General features: G+C 44.8%; 1 protein-coding gene across 1 annotated transcript in view; it reads left to right on the top strand.

The window, feature by feature from the left end:
- The window catches only part of FER1L6 (fer-1 like family member 6), a 152,581-nt gene that overhangs the window by 78,754 nt on the left and 51,520 nt on the right, over positions 1 to 22,307 (top strand). The window contains exons 14-19 of the mRNA XM_060243113.1: positions 8,647 to 8,767; positions 11,611 to 11,711; positions 14,999 to 15,089; positions 15,996 to 16,115; positions 17,726 to 17,878; positions 19,792 to 19,975. Coding sequence (XP_060099096.1) covers positions 8,647 to 8,767; positions 11,611 to 11,711; positions 14,999 to 15,089; positions 15,996 to 16,115; positions 17,726 to 17,878; positions 19,792 to 19,975 — 770 coding nt within the window. The remainder of the gene's footprint in view (positions 1 to 8,646; positions 8,768 to 11,610; positions 11,712 to 14,998; positions 15,090 to 15,995; positions 16,116 to 17,725; positions 17,879 to 19,791; positions 19,976 to 22,307) is intronic.

The following is a 22,307-nucleotide window of genomic DNA, read 5'->3' as shown; positions in this document are numbered from 1 at the left end:
CTGAGCAGGAGCTAGATTTTGATCAAGATCATAAGGCAACAGGTGAAGGGTTTACGGCTCTCTCCCATGCTGGTTTTCCTTGATGGGGAGCATAAAAGTACTGATAAGGGTACCTTTATGTTTGTCTAATGAAGAAAGAGCCATGGCTCAGAGTCAGGATCTGCTTTGCATGCAGAAGGTCCCAGGTTTGATACTTGGCTTCTCCAGTTGAAAGAACCAGAAGTGTGGAAGACTTCTGCCAGGTACTTTGGAGAGCTACAGACAGTCAGTGTAGTAGGCCAGTGGTTTCCAGCCTTTTCAGTATGGCGATCCACAAGTCCATATTTACTAGTTTTGGACACCCACACAGGCTGGTCCAAGGGGTTTTTTAGCATCCCAGGTGAACTTGAGTTTGACACCCATCTAGTCCAGCATCCCATTTTCTACAATTTCCTTTTTTCTGGCTCCCTTATGAGTTGATGGATGGATTTTTCCACACGTTATTGTTGAAAGGACTTGCTAACGCACCATTTGTTGTGGTGGGCAAGAATGTAGTTTGCTTCTTGTATCCTTGCCGTTCTCTTCTTGTGCAGAGCACAATTAAGCAATCCTGGTTTGAAACTCAGTCCAGTTGCAATGGACATGAGATATAAGTTGCACTGGACCACATTAATATTCACTTCATTTATACTCTGGCTTCTTCCCAGTGGGGGACCAAAGTAGCTTACATTGTTCTTCTCTCCTCTATTTTATCTGCACAACATCCCCATGAGGTAGGATAGACTGAGAGCGTGTGACAGGCCCAAGGCCATTCAGCAAGCTTCACATTAATACATGAAGCTCTCTATACTAAATTACACTACTGGTCCATCAGGACCAATATTGTCTACTCACAGTTGCAGAATCTCTCCAGGATCTCAGGTAGAGGTCTTTCATGTCAGCTACCACCTCATCTTTTTAGCTGGAGATGGTGGAGTGGGAGTTCAAACCTCGGTATCCCAGGACCTTGTCTGACCACTCATCTCTAACCACTGTACCACATTGGCTCGTGGTGGTATCTGAAGGAAGCCAGAAGGGTGATTGTAGTCACTGTTGAGCATGTTTAGCAGAGATGTAGCATTACCTCATTATTAAAGCAGACCATGGAATGGAGAAGGCTATTCCCGCAGGTCAAAGAAGGGCACAAGCATGTTCCTAATGGCATGTTCCTGATCTCCTAACCAGTGGTTGTATTAAGAACCATGAAGACCTTTCATTTCTAGAACTGAAGTTTCACAAAGCACAGCCATGCTGTTTCTGCTTTTACTCTGTAGAAAGCACAGATCAAATCAATTGTTCATGAGAATAAAATGGTAAGAAAATGGCTATTTAAAACAGTCTCACAACTGGGATGGAAGCTGTCAGCCAAAAATGTCATTACTTTCCCTCATGGCAATACTGGAGAATATGGAAGCCTGGCTATTATCCTGCAAATTGACTGCTGCTGATTTTTGATGTTTTCCTCTAGATAGAAATTCATATTTCTATGTTTTTCTCTAGATAGAAATTCATATTAAAGAGCATCGGTAGAAGAACAGTTTCCAAATCTGCAATTGCTGTTTATGGGTATTACAATATTCTAAAAGTTTCTTCTCATTTAAAATTGGTACTTTGAAGTGGGTACACAGCTTGTCTGGACTTTTTCATTTTCCCCTTTCTTTTGTGATGCTTGTGGCCATTTCAGCTGCGTAAAGCATTCAAATGACTATGAAACGTGGTAGGATCCTGGTCTGTATTGGAAGTAGCCAGATGGCAGGCCATAGGCCAGATGTGATCCCCAAATCAATTTTAACCAGCCCAATGATCCCAGCATATTTTAATCAAGGTGTCATAATTTTTTTTTGCCTGTACTTTTACTTCAAAAGATAAGTTGATTAGGGTTTGTAGAATCTTTCAGGCTCAAGTGCCGTGTTCTACTGGAGAAAGTTTTTCTTCCAGACGTTTCGTTCTCAGCTGCGGAGAACATCCTCAGTGGCGTTGCAGCTGGAGCAGGTGTTCTGACCTTCTTGGCTGCTGTGCATTGAGTGAGGCCAGGGCTGCTGGAGAGCTGCTATTTCTAGGCTGGAGGGGTTGTGGTGAGAGGGCAATTGGTTTGTGAATGTACCCATTGTTTGGTGGGGCTTCCTAGAAGGGTGGTGATAAGGAAACTGGCTGTGGAATGTGACCATTGTTCTGTGTTGATTGCTGGGAGGGTTGGAAGGGGTGTGAAGATAAGGAAGATGGTTGTTGATTGTGCTAATTGTTCTCTGGAATGTGCTGGTTGTTCTGTGACCTTCTGCAATTTGTAGTCTGTAGGGTGTTTTGCGGAGCTGGATACCAAGAATGGTGGATGGAAATGCCTTCTTCCTTTCTGTTAAACTTTAACAGAAAGGAAGAAGGCATTTCCATCCACCATTCTTGGAGCTCATAAGGGGATATTGTGAGATCTCAGCATTTTAAACTTTATATTTTATCCCTTCCTTTTAAAATTTAACACTGTCCTGAAAACTGATTAGCCCATTTGTAGACGCTTTCTTCCTTTCTGTACTTTGCTCTAGTGTATAGATTTTTGATCCACATTCTAGGGCCACATTGAGAATTAGATGTACAGATTCCGTATGTTCCTACTCCTTCATAAACAAGTGAATTATGACAAGCAAATCAATAATTTATAAGCTTAGAAAACAGGTCAGTTACATAACTGTAATAAACCACAGTAATAAAACACTGTACTGGCATACTGGATTCAGTGATCCATGCTCTGATCCAATCCAGGTTAGATTACTTTAATGCGCTTTGCGTAGGGCTGCCCTTGAAAATGGCTTGGAAACTTCAGTTGGTCCAAAGTGCAGTGGCCAGACTACTCTTAGGAGTTGGTTACAGGGCCTATATCAACTAGGAGTGGGTGTTTTTTTTTCCAGATTTGAGTCTATTGGACTTGAAAAATATTGGGATTCCTGAATATTCCTGAATCCCAGTATTGGTATTTATTGGGATTCAGGTAAATATTTGGGAAATTCAGGTTTATTTGGCTCCATTATGCCCTATGGGGACCTTCTAGCTGAATTTGGCTGAATAAACACCTGAAAAATACCAATACTGTGCTGAAAGATATGCAGTGGCTACTGATCTGTTACTGATCGCAATTTAAAATGCTGGCTCTTACCTTTAAGGGCCTAAATGGCTTGGGGCCAGCGTACTTGAAGGACCATCTCCTCCAATATTGTCCACTCCCCCAGTTAAGATCTGCTTCTCAGGTACCGCTCTCTGTCTCTCTCAAGTCCTATTTCTCACATCCAGCTCAGATACGAGGTGGGTTGCAACTAGAAACAGGTCTTTTCCTGTGGTGGCACCATGCCTTTGGAACATCCTCCCCCTTGAGGCTCAACTAACACTTATTTTACTTTCATTTAGACACCAGGCTGAAACACATCTTTGTATTCAGGCTTTTAATTAGAGGTTTCTTATCAGCTTTTAAAGGATCTGCTCTGTTCTATGGATATTTTTTATACCGCTTATGTCTAATGGTTTGTGTTTTATACAATGGTTTTTTTAATCATGAGCTGCCTCAAGCAGGATTCTGAAGAGGCAGCATAAAATATTCTAAATAAATACATAATAAATAATTTAAAAGTACTGCAGCAGCAATCTAAAGCAAGCCATTTGAAGAGAGCAAAAATGCAGTGAATCACAGGCAACTACAACCAAGGAAAGCAAGTAATTTAAAAAGCCTCCAGAAAAAAGTAATTTTTTTTTCATATTTCAGCAGGAGACCACAAGAGAGGGGGATGACATAGAGTTGGAAAAAGTACAGAAAAGACTGAAAGACATCCTTCACTAAAAGGAGAAGTGTTTAAGACTTCTCTAGGACTTCAAGTTTTTAAGACTTTTTATGGCAGAGCAACAGTAACTATTAACATGATAGAGCTCTGAAAAATGATGAATATGGAGGGGTCCCCTTGAACAGCCCTGGAATATGGGATTACCCAGTGAATCTACATGTTGTTTTCCCAACCCTAAACAAACTCATGAGTTTGCAATTTGATCTATTAGACAAACACAGGACTGATACAGGGCCTGTATGCTTTTCCGCAAAATAGCCAATAGGAGCCCTGCATGATCATTTTGGGCTGGGAAATAGTGCTCCTGTGTAGTGTTCCTATTCCAAACTGGAGTCCTCCTTGCCAGCTATTTTTCTTAAAGTGCTGAAAGCCCCATACATGGACCAGGGTCTTAAAATGGCCTAGGAGCAAGCCATGTGGCCTTGTGAGCTAGCACTTCAGGGGCCACTCATCTCAGACCCTGCGGGTAGCACTGATAATGGGCATCAGCTTACCTGTTGCCTCGTCCTGCACTGCCACCAGCTGTCAGGAGGAGGTAATGGGTGAACTGACATTAGTCATCATTGCTGGTGAAGGATCTGAGCCAAACATCCCCTGTGACACTGGCAGAGCTGCCAAGCATGGCTCTGCTTGTTCCAGGCTGGCATCATCTCTACAAGGCAGTGGCATGTGAGGAATTCACTGCCAGAGGATGGAGTGCTGCCCATAGGGAAAAACACTGTGGTTTTAATAGTGGTTTGGACATGGAAGAGAGGTCTTCTTCACACAGAGGGTGATGAACACGTGGAATTCAATGCCACAGGAGGTGGTGGCAGCTGCAAGCATAGCCAGCTTCAAGTGGGGATTGGATCAACATATAGAGCAGAGGTTCATCAGTGACTATTAGCCACAATGTATTGTTGGAACTCTCTGTCTGGGGCAGTGATTCTTTGTAATCTGGGTTCTTTGGGGGGGGGGGGCACAGTGGGAGGGCTTCTAGTGTCTTGGCCCCACTGATGGACCTCCTGATGGCACCTGGATTTTTTGGCCACTATGTGACACAGAGTGTTGGACTGGATGGGCCATTGGCCTGATCCAACATGGCTTCTCTTATGTTCTTATGAATTTTCCTGGAAAGTTGAGGTCAGTCCCTCCTGCACGGAACTCCAGCATCTTATGCAGTTTGGTCTTCTGTTTGCTACTGCGTAAAATGTAAAAGTAAAACAGAGCCCTCAAGTGCTCCAAACTTAGGCCAGTCAGTTCCAGTGTCCCTCGACTAAAAAAGACAAGATACAAGTCTACTAGCACCTTAAAGATAAATACAATTTCAAGGATATAAGCTTTTGAGAGTTAAAGCTTCCTTTGTCAGACAACTGATGAAGGCAGATTTGACACTCAAAGGCTTATACCCCAGCAATCTTCTTGGTCATGACTCGACTTGAAACTTGCTTTTGTACTGCAGACTAACACAACCAGTCACTTGAAATTAATAAAGTCAAACTCTGTACGTTCCATTTGTGAACTGCCTCTAAGTAATTTTATGGACCACACATAAAACCGTGTGTTGATGTGCCTGATGCAGTTTAATTAGTGAAGGGAGAGAAGGTAAGAAATTAGCAGTCTGGAAGTGAAGCCGTTAAACAGGTGAGAAACATTCCCACTGCCAGTAACAAAGGAAAATGGCCTTCGGAAACATCTTGCTGACAGGACAAGCCCTGGAATAAAAACAGCAGGCCATAAGCATGGCATGTAGTGTTTTTTCTATAGCCTGCAGCCAAAGTTGGCATCTCACATTGTGCAGGGAATTCTCCTCTGCAAATTGTAGCAGAAAAAGGAAGGAAGGAAGGAAGAAGAAGATGATAAAGGATTTATATCCTGCCCTCCACTTTGAATCTCAGAGTCTCAGAGTGGCTCACAATCTCCTTTATCTTCCTCCCCCACAACAGATACCCTGTGAGGTGGGTGGGGCTGAGAGGGCTCTCACAGCAGCTGCCCTTTCAAGGACAACTCCTGCCAGAGCTATGGCTGACCCAAGGCCATTCCAGCAGGTGCAAGTGGAGGAGTGGGGAATCGAACCCAGTTCCCCAGATAAGAGTCTGCACACTTAACCAAACTGGAAAGAAGGAAATTCAAAGGAAGGAATTTCTGCATACTAAAAGAGAGAGAGATCATATTATCAGGGATAGAATAATATCTGCCATTTATAACTGAGACAATCCTGAAACAGCTTAACAAACTAGGCTTGTCAAATTTTAAAAAGTCAAACAGATGCTGTTCAGCTCTCGGAGTCATTCTTGAGATGCATAGGAATCACCTCTAGATGTCAAGCAGAGAAGTTTATTAAAACCTTCATAGAATTTTCTGTATTAAATTATGAGCCAAAAGCTTCAATAAAAACAAAAATGGTAAAAAAAGAGAATGTTTTAAAATAAGGCCATGTAGCAGTCATTTTCGTGGGAGCTGCATAATAATTATAATAATATAGCCATGTGCACATTCAGCCTTCCAAACACCTCATGAATCTGTTTATTTTTCTTCTTACCTCCTCCATAGTACTAGTAAAGTGCTCAAAGCAACTTCTGAAAATGCAAAAAGTGTCTGAAGGGTCTTTCCCTGCATGCACTATTGACCTATTGACTGAAGGAAAACAAAGAAAGTTGTAATAGCTGCTTTGAAGTTTGTCTTACATATGTATGCATGTGCTGTCAAGCCATGATTGATTTATAGCGACCTGAGCAAGAGGCTTCCAAGGCAAGTGAGAAGCAGAGGAGGTTTGCCATTGCCTTCCTCTGCAGAGCGTTCCTTGGTGCTTTCCCATCCAAAAACTGAACCTAAGCAGGGTCCTGGTGAGATCAGCTTATACCATACTGCCTTCCCTCCAGTATTTGCCCAAGTTTGTATCAAATGTATACATTCTAAAAAACAATTTCTGTGAGTTTCCCTATTGCTAGTTTGGTGTAGTGGTTAAGTGTGCGGACTCTTATCTAGGAGAACCGGGTTTGATTCCCCACTCCTCCACTTGCACCTGCTGGAATGGCCTTGGGTCAGCCATAGCTCTGGCAGAGGTTGTCCTTGAAAGGGCAGCTGCTGTGAGAGCCCTCTCCAGCCCCACCCACCTCACAGGGTGTCTGTTGTGGGGGAGGAAGGTAAAGGAGATTGTGAGCCGCTCTGAGACTCTTCGGAGTGGAGGGCGGGATATAAATCCAATATCTTCTTCATCTTCTTCTTCTGCTATGTCTCTCTGAAAAATCTGTTATATGGATAAATAGTATCTCCCTTTGAACTTGATAGCGCATTTGGGTCTGGAGACCATCCTATGAAGAAAGGTTGAAGGAGCTGGGGATGTTTAGCCTGGAGAGGTTGAGAGGTGATATGATCACCCTCTTCAAGTACTTGAAGGGCTGTCATATAGAGGATGGTGTGGAATTGTTTTCTGTGGCCCCACGAGGTAGGACCAGAACCAAGGGTTTGAAATCAAAAGAGTTTCCGGCTCAACATTAGGAAGAATTTCCTGACCGTTAGAGCGGTTCCTCAGTGGAACAGGCTTCCTCGGGAGGTGGTGGGCTCTCCTTCCTTGGAGGTTTTTAAACAGAGGCAAGATGGTCATCTGACAGCAATGAAGATCCTGTGAATTAGAGGAAGATATTTGTGAGTTTCCTGCATTGTGCAGGGGGTTGGACTAGATGACCCTGGAGGTCCCTTCCAACTCTATGATTCTATATGAGCTAAGCCCTGTTGTGAACTCTCAGCTCCTTGATACGTTGCACAGCTCCTGCAGAGGAATGTATAGAGATTAACTCATTTGCAGCAGAGCCAAACCTGAGGTTGCTAGCAAGAGGAGGTCAAGCAAAAGTTGAAAATGCCCAGTGCAAAGGGACTGTGACCTTAAAAGGAGCTTTGCTTTGATCTAGAAATCCAGGATTCATAAGGCATTTCCGTCTGCTTACAGAGAAACTGCATAGCCAAGTGACTGCTTTCCTCTAGCAAAATCAGCCTTTGGAAAGCTTAACTTTATGGCAAATGGACAAAGTTTGAGTCCAGTGGCACCTTTAACACCAGCTCTTGATATTAGCTTTTGTGTGTACTCATACTTCAGCTGAAGGAGTGTTTGTGCACATGAAAGCTTAATATCCAAAATAAAACTTTCTTGGTCTTATTTATTTATTTATCCGATTTATATCCCGCCCTCCCCACCGAGGCGGGCTCAGGGCGGCTTACGACATAAAATCTAAAACAATAAAATGAATAAATCTTAAAAGGCATATACAGTAATTTACAATAATTAAAACAGTGAAACAAGAAACAAACAGTCTGACAGTTCGGTGCTGTTCTCACAGCCTTCCTTTGCAGTTTTTAATACCAGTTAGTTATATGCCAACCGGAAGAGGACCGTCTTACAGGCCCTGCGGAACTGCCCAAGGTTCCGCAAGGCCCTCACCTCCTCCGGTAGCTGGTTCGACCAGCAGGGGGCTGTAATTGAAAAGGCCCTATCCATGGTTGACTTCAAACGGGCCTCCTTAAAGGTGCCACTGGAGCCATACTTTGTTCTGCTGCTTCAAACCAACACAACTACCCATCTGAATCTATCTTAGTGGCGAAAGCAACTGATGTTGTTTAGTAAGCCTTGGGGATGGCAAAACTCACCAGACTAAAAGCAGGGAGCTCAAAAGTAGGCGGGATCAAAACCTTTGCTCTGAGTTGGGAGAGATAGATGGTCTCACTGTGGCCACAATGATGCTTCATTCATATCACTGTGCACCTTGCCTCCTTTCAGAAGTTTGTGCCCAGGAATTCCAGACTACTGACAGCATCTTACCTTTCTCCACAGAAATTATAACTACCTGCCCTATGATGAGAAGAAGCCCTGTGTCTATATCAAGAGTTCTTGGGGTGACCAGACCTTTCGGTTATATTTTTCTAATACCCTTGACAAACTGGCGGATCTGCTCGTAAGTCTGTTGGAATATCAGAGTGTGAGGAGCTCACACACACACACACACACACAAATGTGTCGACAACAACCTTTATTGGCATTATACATTGGGAAGTATACAGGAGCACACAAATGTGTCTTTTGGACACCAGCCTCACAAAACTAAGCTTTGGGTGGGCATTTGCACATCTGTGGGCGTTTGAATATCTGAGACTTTAAACCAGTGCTTGCCTTGGTCCTTTTTTTGTAATGTGATGCTATGCTCAACGTTGGCCACAATGCTCTTCTGTGTAACATATGCCTCTCCTTCACTTTTCTGTTGAGTATATGAAGCAGGGCTCACTTTCTAACAGGAGCTGCTTTGCATATTAGGCCACACACCCCTGATGCAGCCTATTGTCCAAGAATTTACAGAGCTGTTCTTACAGGGCCTACTGTAAACTCTTGGAGGATTGGCTATATCAAGGGAGAGTGGCCTGGTATGCAAAGGAGCTCCTGCTAGAAAGTGAGCCCTGATATGAAGCTTATGAAGTTGAGCCCTCTAGTTTGGTATTGTCTGCTCTGGCTGGCAGCAGCTCTCCAAGGTACCAGGCAGAGGGAGGGCTTTCCCGACAACTCCTACTTAACATCTCTTCAACCGGAGATGCTGGAGACTGAACATGGGGCCATCTACATGCAAAGCTGTTGGGATATGTGAGCAAGTTCCTTTCCTGATGCCATGAAAGAATTAACATGCTTACTTGCACAAGCTAATTTCCTAGCTTAGGGCCAATAGAGAAATCTGCATGTATCTCCCGCCGGAGTGTAGGTGACAATATGCATAATGAGTTGGTATTGGAATTGTCTATTGGCTAATCAATAGATTTTAGAATGTTCCGGGGTGGAGGCTTAGAAAACTTACTACTTTTGTTCTAACTCTTGCCTGGGCCACACACAAGAGTTTTAGCCATCGCAGAGACAAGATGTAGATTAGAGAGAGCTAGGCAGGATGTTTATTGTTTTGAACCCCCAGTGCCGTTTTTCCTAAGTAATTAGTAAGCTTTATTGTGCTGCGTTTTTCTTCTGTTCTGCTATATGTTTTAAATACCAAACAAAAGCAGATGCTTTACTCCTGAGCCCTCTTCCAGTACGACACATATTGTAGTAAGTGTTTAGATTGGGGTGGCCAAACTAAGGCTCATATTGCATGGCTCTTGAAGCCCCCCACCCTGGTCAGCTGGCTTGGAGAATGCATTTGAACTTAAAATTACTTTCTTTCCACCTCTCCCTCCCCCATCTATCTCCTTCCTTCCTTCTGGCTCTCAAACATCTGACATTTATTCTATGTGGCTCTTACATCAAGCAAGTTTGGCCACCCCTGGTTTAGATGTATGAAGCTACCTTAGCGAGGCTGTTGGTCTATCTAGGTCAATATTGTCTGCTCTGATCAGTGGCAGTGTTCCATGACCTCATATCAAAGTCCTTCCTAGCTTTCTTGCAGAAGTTTCTGTAGCTGACAAGGAGGAGGATTAAACCTGGGACCTTCTGCACACTAAGGAAAGGAAAGGAAAGGTCCCCTGTGCAAGCACCAGTCGTTTCCAACTCTGAGGTGACGTTGCTTTCACAACGTTTTCACGGCAGACTTTTTACGGGGTGGTTTGCCATTACCTTCCCCAGTCTTTTACACTTCCCCCCCAGCAAGTTGGGTACTCATTTTACCGACCTCAGAAGGATGGAAGGCTGAGTCAACCTTGGGCCGGCTACCTGAACCAGCTTTCGCTGGGATAGAACTCAGGTCGTCGTGAGCAGAGAGTTCAGATCACAGTACTGCAGTACTGCTGCTTTACCACCTTGCGCCATGGGGCCTCACACTAAGCAGACACCCTATTACTGAGCTATGCAGAATAATGAAAGCTCAACAACCTCACATGAGAATAAAATGTCCGATGATTCAGTTATGAGTGCCTTCCATTTAGTTTCTGCTCTCTTTGCCTATTGCATGTTTAGCACGCCCCCCCCCCCTCCAAGATGCTGGGGAGGCTGTACATTGTTCATTCTCCCATTTTGCCTTCACAACATCCCTGTAAGGTTGATTAGGCTGAGAGAGAGACTGTCTAGCCCAAGGTTACCTAAGGAACAAAGAGCTGACGCTGAGTCTCCCAGGTCCTACTCCTGCTATTTTATTTAATATTTATTTATTTAAAACATTTTCTAACCACCTCTCTATCTTACAGAAACTTAAGGTAGATTACGATGCAACTAACCGCTACACCACGCTGGCTTTAGGATTCTGGGCATTCTTTCTTTCTTTTTTACCAGTAACCGGAAATCAATGAATTTGTCCTGATGGGAATTAGTTGCTGCCATCATTTACGCTGGGTTACTCCTTCAATGACTTGATTTAAGGGTTTATCTCACACATTATCTGTATCAGTGAGGGGAGGATTCTGCCCAAGCCGTTCTTGTTGTTCACACTGGGGAAATTGAAGAGACTCGAACTCTTCTTAGCCTGCGTAGGAGGGAATCAGTGGGCAGTGCCAATGTGGATAACCTTTCTTGACCCTTATTCATTTCAAAATATGGTCCCTGTCAAAAATCAGGGAGAAAAGATATAGATTGTTTACCAATTAGCAGTGGATACGCTTTCCCCTGGCATCTTCCCAGTTAATTAAAATGAATTGTTTGACTCTACAGTGAACCAAGGAACTAGTGAGTTCACTCCTCAGTTAAAAATGAATCATACATGCCATCAGTTGGTACCAATTACTGTTTACCACTCATACTGATTAGCCTTTTTCCTCTATTAATTGCAGCCATTTCAGGCACCTCTGTGTTCAGTGGCTTTTTAATGTCGTTTGCATAACTAATCTTTCTTCTTAGGAAGAAGGTTTAGAACAAGTGAAGGATCTGATCAAGGTTTCTGAGCTTGCATCAGAGGAGAAGATGGGGTCCACTCTAAATGATTTTATCAACCAAAGCCGGTAAGAACGACATCTACTAGACCAGGGGTCCCCAACCTGGTACCCGTGAGCTCCATGACAACCTGCTGGCACTTTTCCTCATACCCAAGTGTGCTTAGAAAGTGGGCAGGGCCAGGTGAGGCTTTTGCCCAGTAAGGCTTATGAATGGACCTTGGATTGGCTGTGCAGCAACTGCCAAAGCACAAGGACCTTCTCTGTGTGACTGAAGGTAAGCTGCGGTAGCCATTTCGTGGCTACTTTGCCTCAAGAGGCAACTGTTTTGTGGCAGCCATTTTGTGGCTGTACTAACCATACTAGGGTTGCCAATCCTCAGTTGGGGGCAAGAAAGCCCAGTTTGGAGGCCCTCCCCCACATCAGGGTTATCAGAAAGGGGTGGGATTTGAATGCCTACTGGGCACTCCATTATTTCCTATGGAGACTAATATCCATAGAGTATAATTGAGAATCAATCTATGGATATCTGAGGCTCTGGAGGGGCTGTTTTTTGAGATAGAGGCACCAAATTTTCAGCACAGTATCTGGTGCCTCTCCTCAAATGTCAAAAAGATTGGACCAGGGGGTCCAGTTCTGTGAGCCCCCAAAGAAGATGCCCCTATCCTCCATTATTTCCCATGGGAAGAAGGCATTTAAAATAAGTATGGTCCCTTTAAAATATGACAGCCAGAACTCTCTCTGAAGTTCAATCATGTTTGTCACACCCTTGCTCCTGGCTCCACCCCCCAAATCCCCAGATATTTCCTGAGCCAGACCTGGCAACCCTACACCATACTGTGTCAGAATTCTAAAAGTGCCCACAAACTCAAAAAGATTGGGGACCCCTGTACTACATAGAAGAAGAAGGAGACTGCAGATTTATACCCTGCCCATCTCTCTGAATCAGAGTCTCAGAGTGGCTTACAATCTCCTTTATCTCCTTCCCCCACAACAGACACTCTGTGAGGTGGGTGGGGCTGAGAGAGCTCTCACAGCAGCTACTCTTTCAAGGACAACTCCTACGAGAGCTATGGCTGACCCAAGGCCATTCCATCAGGTGCAAGTGGAGGAGTGGGGAATCAAACACCGTTCCCGCAGATAAGAGTCCACGCACTTAACCACTACACCAAACTGACTCTCTCCATAAGCAGGTGGTGGATTTTATGCAGGGCCACAGCCAGGTTTCGAGGGGGGGGGCAGGCAGAGAGTTGCCAGGGCCCCCCTCCCTTCTCCTACCCCCACACCCTCCTTCTTCTCCCCCACTTGCAAACCTTCCACCTGCCTCCTTATATGAGCTCTCCCGCTGCCTATGCTCATCACTGCATGCAGCCCTTTCCCCAGACACCCTGTGCAATGAGGGTAGCTGGGAGGATGGTAGAACGCATGCAAATAAGTGAGTGTGTGTGTGTGTGTTTGGGGATTAAAGCAGTGGGCCTCAGCAGTCGCCTTACTTCACAGTGTCACGTTCTCAGGGTGCAGGCAGGCAGGCAGGAGTCCAAAGCCAGTCCAAGGTCAGAGTCCAGGAAGTCAAGCAGGAGCCAAGCCACCAATGCAGAATCACAAACCGGAATCAGAAGTCAATGTCCAAAAGCCAAAAGGTCAGGGTGCCAAGGAAATCAAGCAGGTCACGATCAGAAAGGAGCGTGGATGCAAGCCAGAGAATAGACTTGTTGCTTCTACAAGGTTACCAGGTCCTAAGTAGGAGCTATATGGAAGTCTCAATCAGCCTGCTCCCTGGGTGACAGTGACTCTGCTAGGAATCAGGGCTGAGAGATCTGAAGCATCAGCGTGCCTCATGTCTTCACTCTGAAAGTTCTTTCCGGAGCCTGCATCTAACTCTTGAGATGGGAGGAGGAGAGCTTGGAGGAGATTGATTGTCAACAGCTGACACTGGTGCCTGGAGAGTGATTGATGGGCCAGCTGCTGTTTGTTCAGCTGAGGAACTGGCTGGCAGCTCTTCCAGGTCTGTTAACACTTCCAGCTCCTCCTCGTCAGGGCTCATGACACACAGTATGCTATCACAGTATGCTGGAATTTTATACATGGGCTATAGGGTTGCCAACCTCCAGCTGGTTGCTGGAGATCTCCTGGAACTGCAGCTGATCTCCACACAACAGAGATCAGTTCCTCTGGAGAAAATGGCTGCTCTGGAGGGCAAACTCTATGGCATTACATCCCACTGAGGTCCTTCCCCTCTAGGGTTGCTAGGTCCGACTCAAGGAATATTTGGGGACTTTGGGGGTGAAGCCAGGAACTAGGTTGTGACAAGCATGATTGAACTCTGAAGGGAGTTCTGGCCATTACACTTAAAGGGACCACATGCCTTTCAAATGCCTGCCTTCCATTGTAAATAATGGAAGATAGGGGCACCTCCTTTGGGGGCCTGTAGAATTGGACCCCCTAGTCCAATCTTTTTGAAACTGGGGAGGGCACTTGAAGAGAGGCTCCAGATGCTATGCTGAAAAGGTGATGCCTCTACCTCAAAAAATAGCCCCCCCACCCCCAGATACCCATGGATCAATTCTCCATTATACCCTATAGGGACTGGTCTCCATAGAGTATAATGGAGTGCTCAGTAGACATTGAGCCCTCCCCCCATTTTCTGATAACCTTAAATGGGCCGAGGGCCTCTAAACCAGGAGATTTCCTGCCCCAACTGGGAATTGGCAAGCCTATTCCCTTCCCCAAAGCCCCCCACCCTCAATCTCCAGGAATTTCGTAATCCAGAGCTGACGACCCTCACACCAGAATGGAAATAGTTAAAACTGCAGCTTGCTTAATTTGGTTTCCTTTTGGCACTGTGAGAGGTTCCGCAGCTTTGGGCATCACCAGCTTCCCACCGTGAAATCATTTCAGTTTCATCTCCGTTGCTTGTATTGCTGTCATTTGTTAGTTTTCCTGCTAGGCTGCTGGAATTGTCAGACGAACATAATATGCAGTGGAAATAATCAGTGACACAAATATAAAATAATCAGCGACACAAATTTAAATGGAAGAAATGTACAAGGTCAATGTATATGCAGAGGCCTTCAACAGCTTAAATCTCTATCACGCATAAAATGCGAAACCACCACGAATTTTCCTGAACTAATTAACTTTCTATCGAACCATTATCATACAAATTGCATTTCTTTGCAACTGTCAGAGACACCTCCATTTTTTTATATATTATGGATGCAAGCACTTAGGGGATTTTTTTTTGGCACATTCACTGTGCTATGTAGATGTACTCATTGCAGAAGAATTATTATCCATTGTTGTGAAGATAGCATCTCTTCCTGACCCCCCAAATTGCTTCTGTATTTTCATCTCAGGGCCTTCATTGCTAATGCTGAAAAGAAGCCCAAACTGATGAATCGGACAGCTTTGGACAAAAAGAGGCTTACATTATGCAAGCAAGAACTGGTATGTGAAAGATATTTCTTTGAGCCTGTCTGAGATGTGTTATGAAGGCGCTTCATCTAGCAGACTGATTGTGTGATGTAACTGCTGGAGACTTTATAATATACAGGGACATTACAGAACATTCTATCTGCAGAAATTTAATGCAATAGACACACTTTGTGGCATTCTGACATTCTCCGAAGGGGGTCATTTCAAAATTTCCTACTGTGAACTGGCCTGCAAGCTTTCCCAGAGAATAATGATCCCACGCACAGTGTCACTCTTGTCCTGTTGGCACTTCAAGATTTTAAATATCAGAGCAGGGATGGCCAAACTGTGGCTCAAGAGCCACTTGTGGCTCTTTTACACATACTGTGTGGCTCTCAAAGCCCCCACTGCCCTGTTCGATGGCTTAGAGATGGCATTTGTCTCTTTAAATCAGTTCTCCAAGACAAGCCAGCTAGCAGCTTGGAGAATGCATTAAAGTTAAAGTTGCTTTCTTTTCACCTCTCTCTCCCTACTTCTTTCCCCGTCTATTTGCCTTCCTTCCTTCCTTCCTTCCTTCCTTCCTTCCTTCCTTCCTTCCTTCCTTCCTTCCTTCCTTCCTTCCTTCCTTCCTTCCTTCCTTCCTATTTTGTGGCTCTCAAAATCTGACATTTATTCTGTGTGGCTGTTATGTTAAGGAAGTTTGGTCACCCCTGTATCAGAGCACATTGGAACTATGAAACAATGGATGTTCCATCCATTTACTTTCAGACACATGCAAATTTGTTCTGTTCCACAACTGTGATTGTCCAGTTGTGGTCTGAAACTCTCTGTGGGTCCTCATATGTTTCTCAAGGGTTAATGAGAAAACCTGGTCATAGCAGACCACTTCCTTGAAAGACATCTTGTTGATGTTTATTTATTGTCTCTTGGTCACTGTAGGAAGCGATGGCCAAGGATGCTAAAGCAATCATTCAGCAGCAAAAGAAGAAGATTCTGCTTGATGAAATGATGCGCGAGACAGAGGGTTTTATTGAGAAGATTCGCTTTTTAGTTGATGAGGTAACTATTTTTTTATTATTGTTTTCATAACTTATACCCTGCCTTTCTGCCCTAATCAGGGCCACCAAGGCAGTTAACTGATTGATAGCAAACAGAATAAAATATCTTTAAAAAAAACAACAATTGCAATACCCCCCACATCATTAAAACAGTTAAAACCAGGCTTTAAAAATACATACAAAAACATAAGAATAACAAAATATAGATCAGGAAGGAGGTTTTGAGCAGGCCCAGGAAGGAAGACCAGCTGAAATGGAAGATGGCAATAGAAGGGGACAGGTGTGTCTCTCTTTGGAGAGAATTTCAGAGTTTTGATGGAAAGAATTCCAGAGTTTTGGTGCCATGACCGAGAAGACCTCCTGGGTCATCACCTGCTTAATCTCAAAAGGTGGAGGCACCCAAAGCAAGGCTTCAGATGATGATTGTAGGTTCTGGTAAGTAGAAATGTCAGCACAGTTTCTGAAACCATCAAAACTGGTTTCGCAGAACTGACCCAGAGCCAACACTGTGTTTTTGTTTGTTTTCTGTTGGTGATGAGAGATAAACTTGTATATGAGTGTCCACAATAGCCCACAATGCCGTTTACCTGCATGGAATACTCAGGGATTCTGTGCAAACTGTTGGAGCGCTTCATGACTTGCAACAATTGTTTATGCTGAAAGTGGAACTGGACATGACAAAAAATGCAAGGCTGCCGATAAAAATGACAGCCTCATATCCAGTTCCTCTCCTTTTGTGCAGCTAACAGAAACGCATAAGATGGTGTCATCGTGTGTGCTGCCCCCTTCCCCAGACAGCAAATGATATGGGCCAGGGGACAGGACAAGACATGCATTTATTTCCATGACTGCATGGTATGGAGAGAGGAAGCAGACACAGGCAAGCCTCAGATTCAGCAGGAGCTCACAGGAGTGCAGATCCTGATCCTTTCTGACTTTCCCCCCTCTTCCTCCCCACCTACCTTTTCCATTGAATAGTAGGTGCAGCTGCATAACAATCCCTGGATTAGGAGAGCGGGGAGCCAGCCAGTCACCAGGGGCTTTGCCTTGCCCTGAGCAGCCCTCATTAACCCCTGGAGAAGCCCATGCCACCCTTTCTCCACTTCTTATGTGATTTTGGGCAGCAGGTGGCTTGCTGGCCTTTCAACTGGGGTGGGGGCAGCCCAGGAGAGCCCCAGGCGAGCAAAGCCTGCTTGGGTTGACTAGATCACTAGCCATTCCAAGCAGGCCTTGCTCGCCTGGGGCTCTCCTTTCTTGCGTCGGGTTGCTTTTGGCTGGGGGGGGCAGCATATGCTAATGAATTATGCTAATGAGCTCTGCCACCTATTTTTCTACAACATGACCGCTGGACACAGGGCTGTCATTTTACATCGGCAGCCTTGTGTTCTTAATCTTCCTAATCCGAATACATTCAAGCTCTATCTACGGATGACCCAAATGAAGACTGGATAAATTTCCGCTACCTACTTTGCTGGGTTTTTCTCCCTTGTGGCATTCCAGCAAAACCACTGAGCTCTCATTCATTCAGATTTAAAAAAAAAAAAAAAAAAAACCCTTGTTGCTAAGAAAAGCCAGCTGTAATGCTCAAAGCACATGTCTTTCTTTCTGAAGCCTCAGCATACTGTGCCCGATGTGTTCATTTGGATGCTCAGCAACAACAAAAGAGTTGCATATGCAAGAATCCCAGCCAGGGATGTGCTGTATTCCCCTGTGAATGACCAGAGAGGCAACCACTGCGGGAAGATTAAAACCCATTTCTTGAAAGTAAGTCGGAAAACCTTGTCATAAGTTTGCGCTGCTCAGCACTTTTATCCAAGTTCATTTAAAACTGATAGGTGCAGCGAAATTCATGCAAAAGATAAAAGAAAAAATGACACCTCTTAGAATTCTGCTTTAAATCAGTAGGAGATTTGTTCCTGTATCCCATTTCCAGAGAGCATTAACAAAATAAGGAAAAGTTCCTGTCAAGCTATTTTTAAATCCCAGTCAAATGCCCAGGTAGAGGGTGTGGTGAGGTTCGACTGTTTAAATTTAAAAGATGACCAAATATGGTGCAGTAGTTAGAGCTCAGTTTGCCACATAGTCATAGAAAAGAGCAAGAGTCCAGTAGCATCTTAAAGACTAACACGATAGGTGGCACAGTACGAACTTTCGTGAGTCACTGCTCACTTCGCTGAAGAAGTGAGCAGTGACTCACAAAAGCTCCTACCCTGCCACAAATTGTGTTAGTCTTTAAGGTGTTAGTCTTTAGTAAAATCACATTAGTCAAATCATGTTAGTCTTTAGAAATGAGCAGGAGTTCAGTAGCATCTTAACAGACTAACAAAATTTGTGGCTCGGTTTGAATTTTCATGAGTGACTGCTCACTTCTCTGAGCAGTGACTCACAAAAGCTCATGCCCTCCCACAAATCGTGTTAGTCTTTAAAGTGCTAGTGGACTCTTGCTCTTTTCTAATGCTGCAGCCAGACTAACACAGCTACCCATCTCGATCCACATAGTTACAAAGCTCACTACATGATTTTGGGCTCAGAATGGGAGTAAATGGTTTAAAATCGCTTTGTTTGTTCTGCTGTCAAGCTGCAGCTCACTTAAGGTGACCTCGTAGGGTTTATAAGGCAAGAGACTAACACAAGTGGGTTGCCATTGCCTGCTTTGCATAGCAACCCTGGGCTTCCTTGGTAGTCTCCCATCCAAGTTCTAACCAGATCTGACCCTGCTGAGCTTCCATGATCTGACAAGACTGTGCTAGCATGGGCCATTCAGGTCAGGGCTGAAATCCCTGATTAGCTGTAGAACTCACTAAGTGGTCCTGCTCAAGTCTCAGACTGAATGTATTTTCCTTCCACCCCATGACAGCAAAGCAACTTGGGAAGGTCAGTTTTGAGAAGACAAAGAACAAGAAGGGAATTGAGGAAGCACCTTCCCCAGGTTGCTTTGCACTAAGGAAAGAATCTGTCAAGAGCAAACATCACACAGGCTGGTTCCAGACTGGCAGCTTGGGGTGCATGGGAGGCAACCCAAACCAAGTCGGCTCAAAATGGAGTGGTGGAAGCCCATCAACAAGCTCCCCCACAAACCTCCAGAATCCTGCATGGGAAACACTTTGGCGCATTCTGACAGCTGTCCTGCACTATCCCTGTAGCTTGGTTTGGGTTTCTTTTTTCCTATTCATTTATTGGACATGCACGTGTGCACCCATGTGTCTATTTGCTTGGAATCAATGCATTTTGTTTTAAAGCCAGAAATGGCTTGGTGCAGCCTGGCGGATTCACACCACCAATGCGCCTTGCATATGCACTCCAGTGTCCACACGCCTGGTAGGGTGGATGCCATGCGGAGCAAATATTTGCTACCACTTTGGAAGTGGTAGCTTTTTGAGCTGCGACTGGGACACCTATGAATGGGATGAGTGTGGGAGCAGGACGGAAGGCAGATGTGCACGTTTGGTCACACTTTTTTGGTCCGCCCATGTCCCGACCCTGTGCCGCTTAAAATGTCAGTCTGGAACCAGCCACAGTGGACCATCTGGTGTCATTTGAGCCTTAGCCTAACTTATTCCAGAGGATTTTGTGACTTTAAAAATGGAACATCTGTCCTGAAAGTCACATTGGAGGAAGGATGCAAATATGTTAATTCTTCTCTGATCTTTTCGGTCTCACATTTTTTGCTCCTTCAGTTGCCAGGGAAACGGCCCTCTGGCTGGAATGTCCATGGGAAAGCTGACGTTTATCTGTGGCTTGGTTCCACAAAATATGCCCACGCTATTTTGGACAACTTACCTCTCGGATACGAAACAGAAACACCTGCAGCAAGCGCAGGACACCACGCCGCCCCTCCACCTGTCAGTCTGATCTACAAAAGTAAGACATACTTTCATCTAGGTGTAAGGCTACAAGTAAGGTACCTATACTAGTTTTATATTTATTTTATTATTCAATTATTATTATTTATTTGCTAGGCCTCCTTTCCCTGCAGGTAGGGCTTAGAGTGGCTTACATCAGTGGAGATACAATAACACAGTTCCGGCCGGCTTGGTGTCAGGGGTGTGTGGCCTAATATGCAAATGAGTTCCTGCTGGGCTTTTGTCTGCAAAAAAGTCCTGTGTGAAACAATGGTGATGTCAGGGGTATGGCCTAATATGCAAATGAGTTCCTGCTGGGCTTTTGTCTACAAAAAAGCCCTGTGTGAAACAATGGTGATGTCAGGGGTATGGCCTAATATGCAAATGAGTTCCTGCTGGGCTTTTGTCTACAAAAAAAGCCCTGTGTGAAACAATGGTGATGTCAGGGGTATGGCCTAATATGCAAATGAGTTCCAGCTGGGCTTTTGTCTGCAAAAAAGTCCTGTGTGAAACAATGGTGATGTCAGGGGTATGGCCTAATATGCAAATGAGTTCCTGCTGGGCTTTGTCTACAAAAAAGCCCTGTGTGAAACAATGGTGATGTCAGGGGTATGGCCTAATATGCAAATGAGTTCCTGCTGGGCTTTTTCTACAAAAAAAGCCCTGCAATAATATATGATTAAAACAACATTGAAATACATAAATCCAAAATGAAACAACATAGTGTCCAAGAGGGAACAATTTTCCAGTGCTCCCTTGCCCCTCGGATAAATAAGGTGTAAGACAGAGGGAGGGAGAGGGCGGGATGTGAGAGTGCCAGCCATCGCTGTCCTCAATCAAATGCCTGGTTAAGTCTGCCACTTCAACAAAGGGTTGTTGTAAACCATATATCTGAGTCACATAACTTATAATGAGGGAACACCTGTGAGGACTCCTTTGTGCATTATTTCAGGGCCATGGGAGCTACTGTCCCAGGGGTTCTTCCCACAGTGCTTCATATTTATATTGTAAGCCACCTTGAGTTCCATGAGGGAAAAAGGCAGCTAATAAAAGTTTATATACAGGGCTTTTTTTTTTTTTTTTAGCAGGAACGCACAGGAATGCAGTTCTGGCAGGCTTGGCACCAGGGGGTGTGGCCTTATATGCAAATGAGTTCCTGCTGGGCTTGTTCAAGAGATACAAGGATGAGCAAGAGTTGTGGCTCAGTGGTAGAGCATCTTCTTGGCATGCAAAAGGTCCCAGGTTCAAAGCCCAGCATCTCCAATTAAAAGATCTGGCAGTAGGTGATACGAAAGACCTCAGCCTGAGACCCTGGGGAGCCGCTGCCAGTCTGAGTAAACCACATTGACTTTGATGGACCAAGGGACTGATTCAGTATAAGGCAGTTTCATGTGTTCATATGTACATTCATGTGCCAGTTCTGTGATTTTTCTTACCCAAGTGTTGGGTGGCTAGGGTAGGATTAGGTTAGTTTGGAAGGACCTTAGAACCTGTCCCTACCCACATGATCCCAGACTTCCAAGAACTGCTACAGTGGTTTGAGAGGAAGTCACAGGAATGCATGACTTGTGCCTCTATGGTAAGCAAAAGGGAAGCCTTAATATACTGAAAGAAGGGAGTCCATCTGGCATGTTAAGGTGTCATCTTGGGCTGCTGTTGGTGCTGCTAGAGCAGCTCACAGGTCGATGGTTGCAAGCTGTGGATCAAAGAAGCTCTTAGCCTTTGGAGTTGAATATCTGGTCAACTGCAAGCACCAAACACCTGAAGAAGGTGGCAGGGGAGACATTCTGCCCAGATCTTATTCGGCTCAGATGTTCTCAATTCTGCCTGCCCCCTAGTGCCTCTGGCGAAGCCTGAGATTCAGATGCCTCTAAACAGGGCAGGAAGAGTTGTTCTGGTCTCATCCAGCTCACTGAAACATTCCCTCTTTCCTCCCCTCCTTTCGCTGCTGACCAACACTAGGCCAGCACAAGGCATGGGGCACTTAATTGTTCAGCATTTGCTGGAAGCAGCCGCAGTTCGATCCGGGCTGAGGTTTTTTTTCTCCCTGTGATTGCCCCGGGTTGAACTGGTCATGGGGGTATGCTCTCCTGCCAATAGAGAACTTAACGTACTTTGGAGTAATCAGTGGGCCCGATTGCTAAATAGGCATGCCTAAGATCAGCTGCAGTAAAATAGTAATAATCTTTATTATCATATGGCATTGTGAGTAGTATAGCCAGGAGATCCAAAGATTGTCTGGCAGCCTGAAGTTCTTAGCTTTTTTAAGTGTTATGCACCACCAGGTGGCAAGCTAGGGTAGGATTATGATTCTGGCTCTTCCCTTCGATTTTTGCGCAAATTGATCCATT

This window comes from Heteronotia binoei, chromosome 7 (genome assembly GCF_032191835.1).
Source record: "Heteronotia binoei isolate CCM8104 ecotype False Entrance Well chromosome 7, APGP_CSIRO_Hbin_v1, whole genome shotgun sequence".
Lineage (NCBI taxonomy): Eukaryota > Metazoa > Chordata > Lepidosauria > Squamata > Gekkonidae > Heteronotia > Heteronotia binoei.
This window is presented reverse-complemented; position numbering and strand designations above follow the sequence as displayed.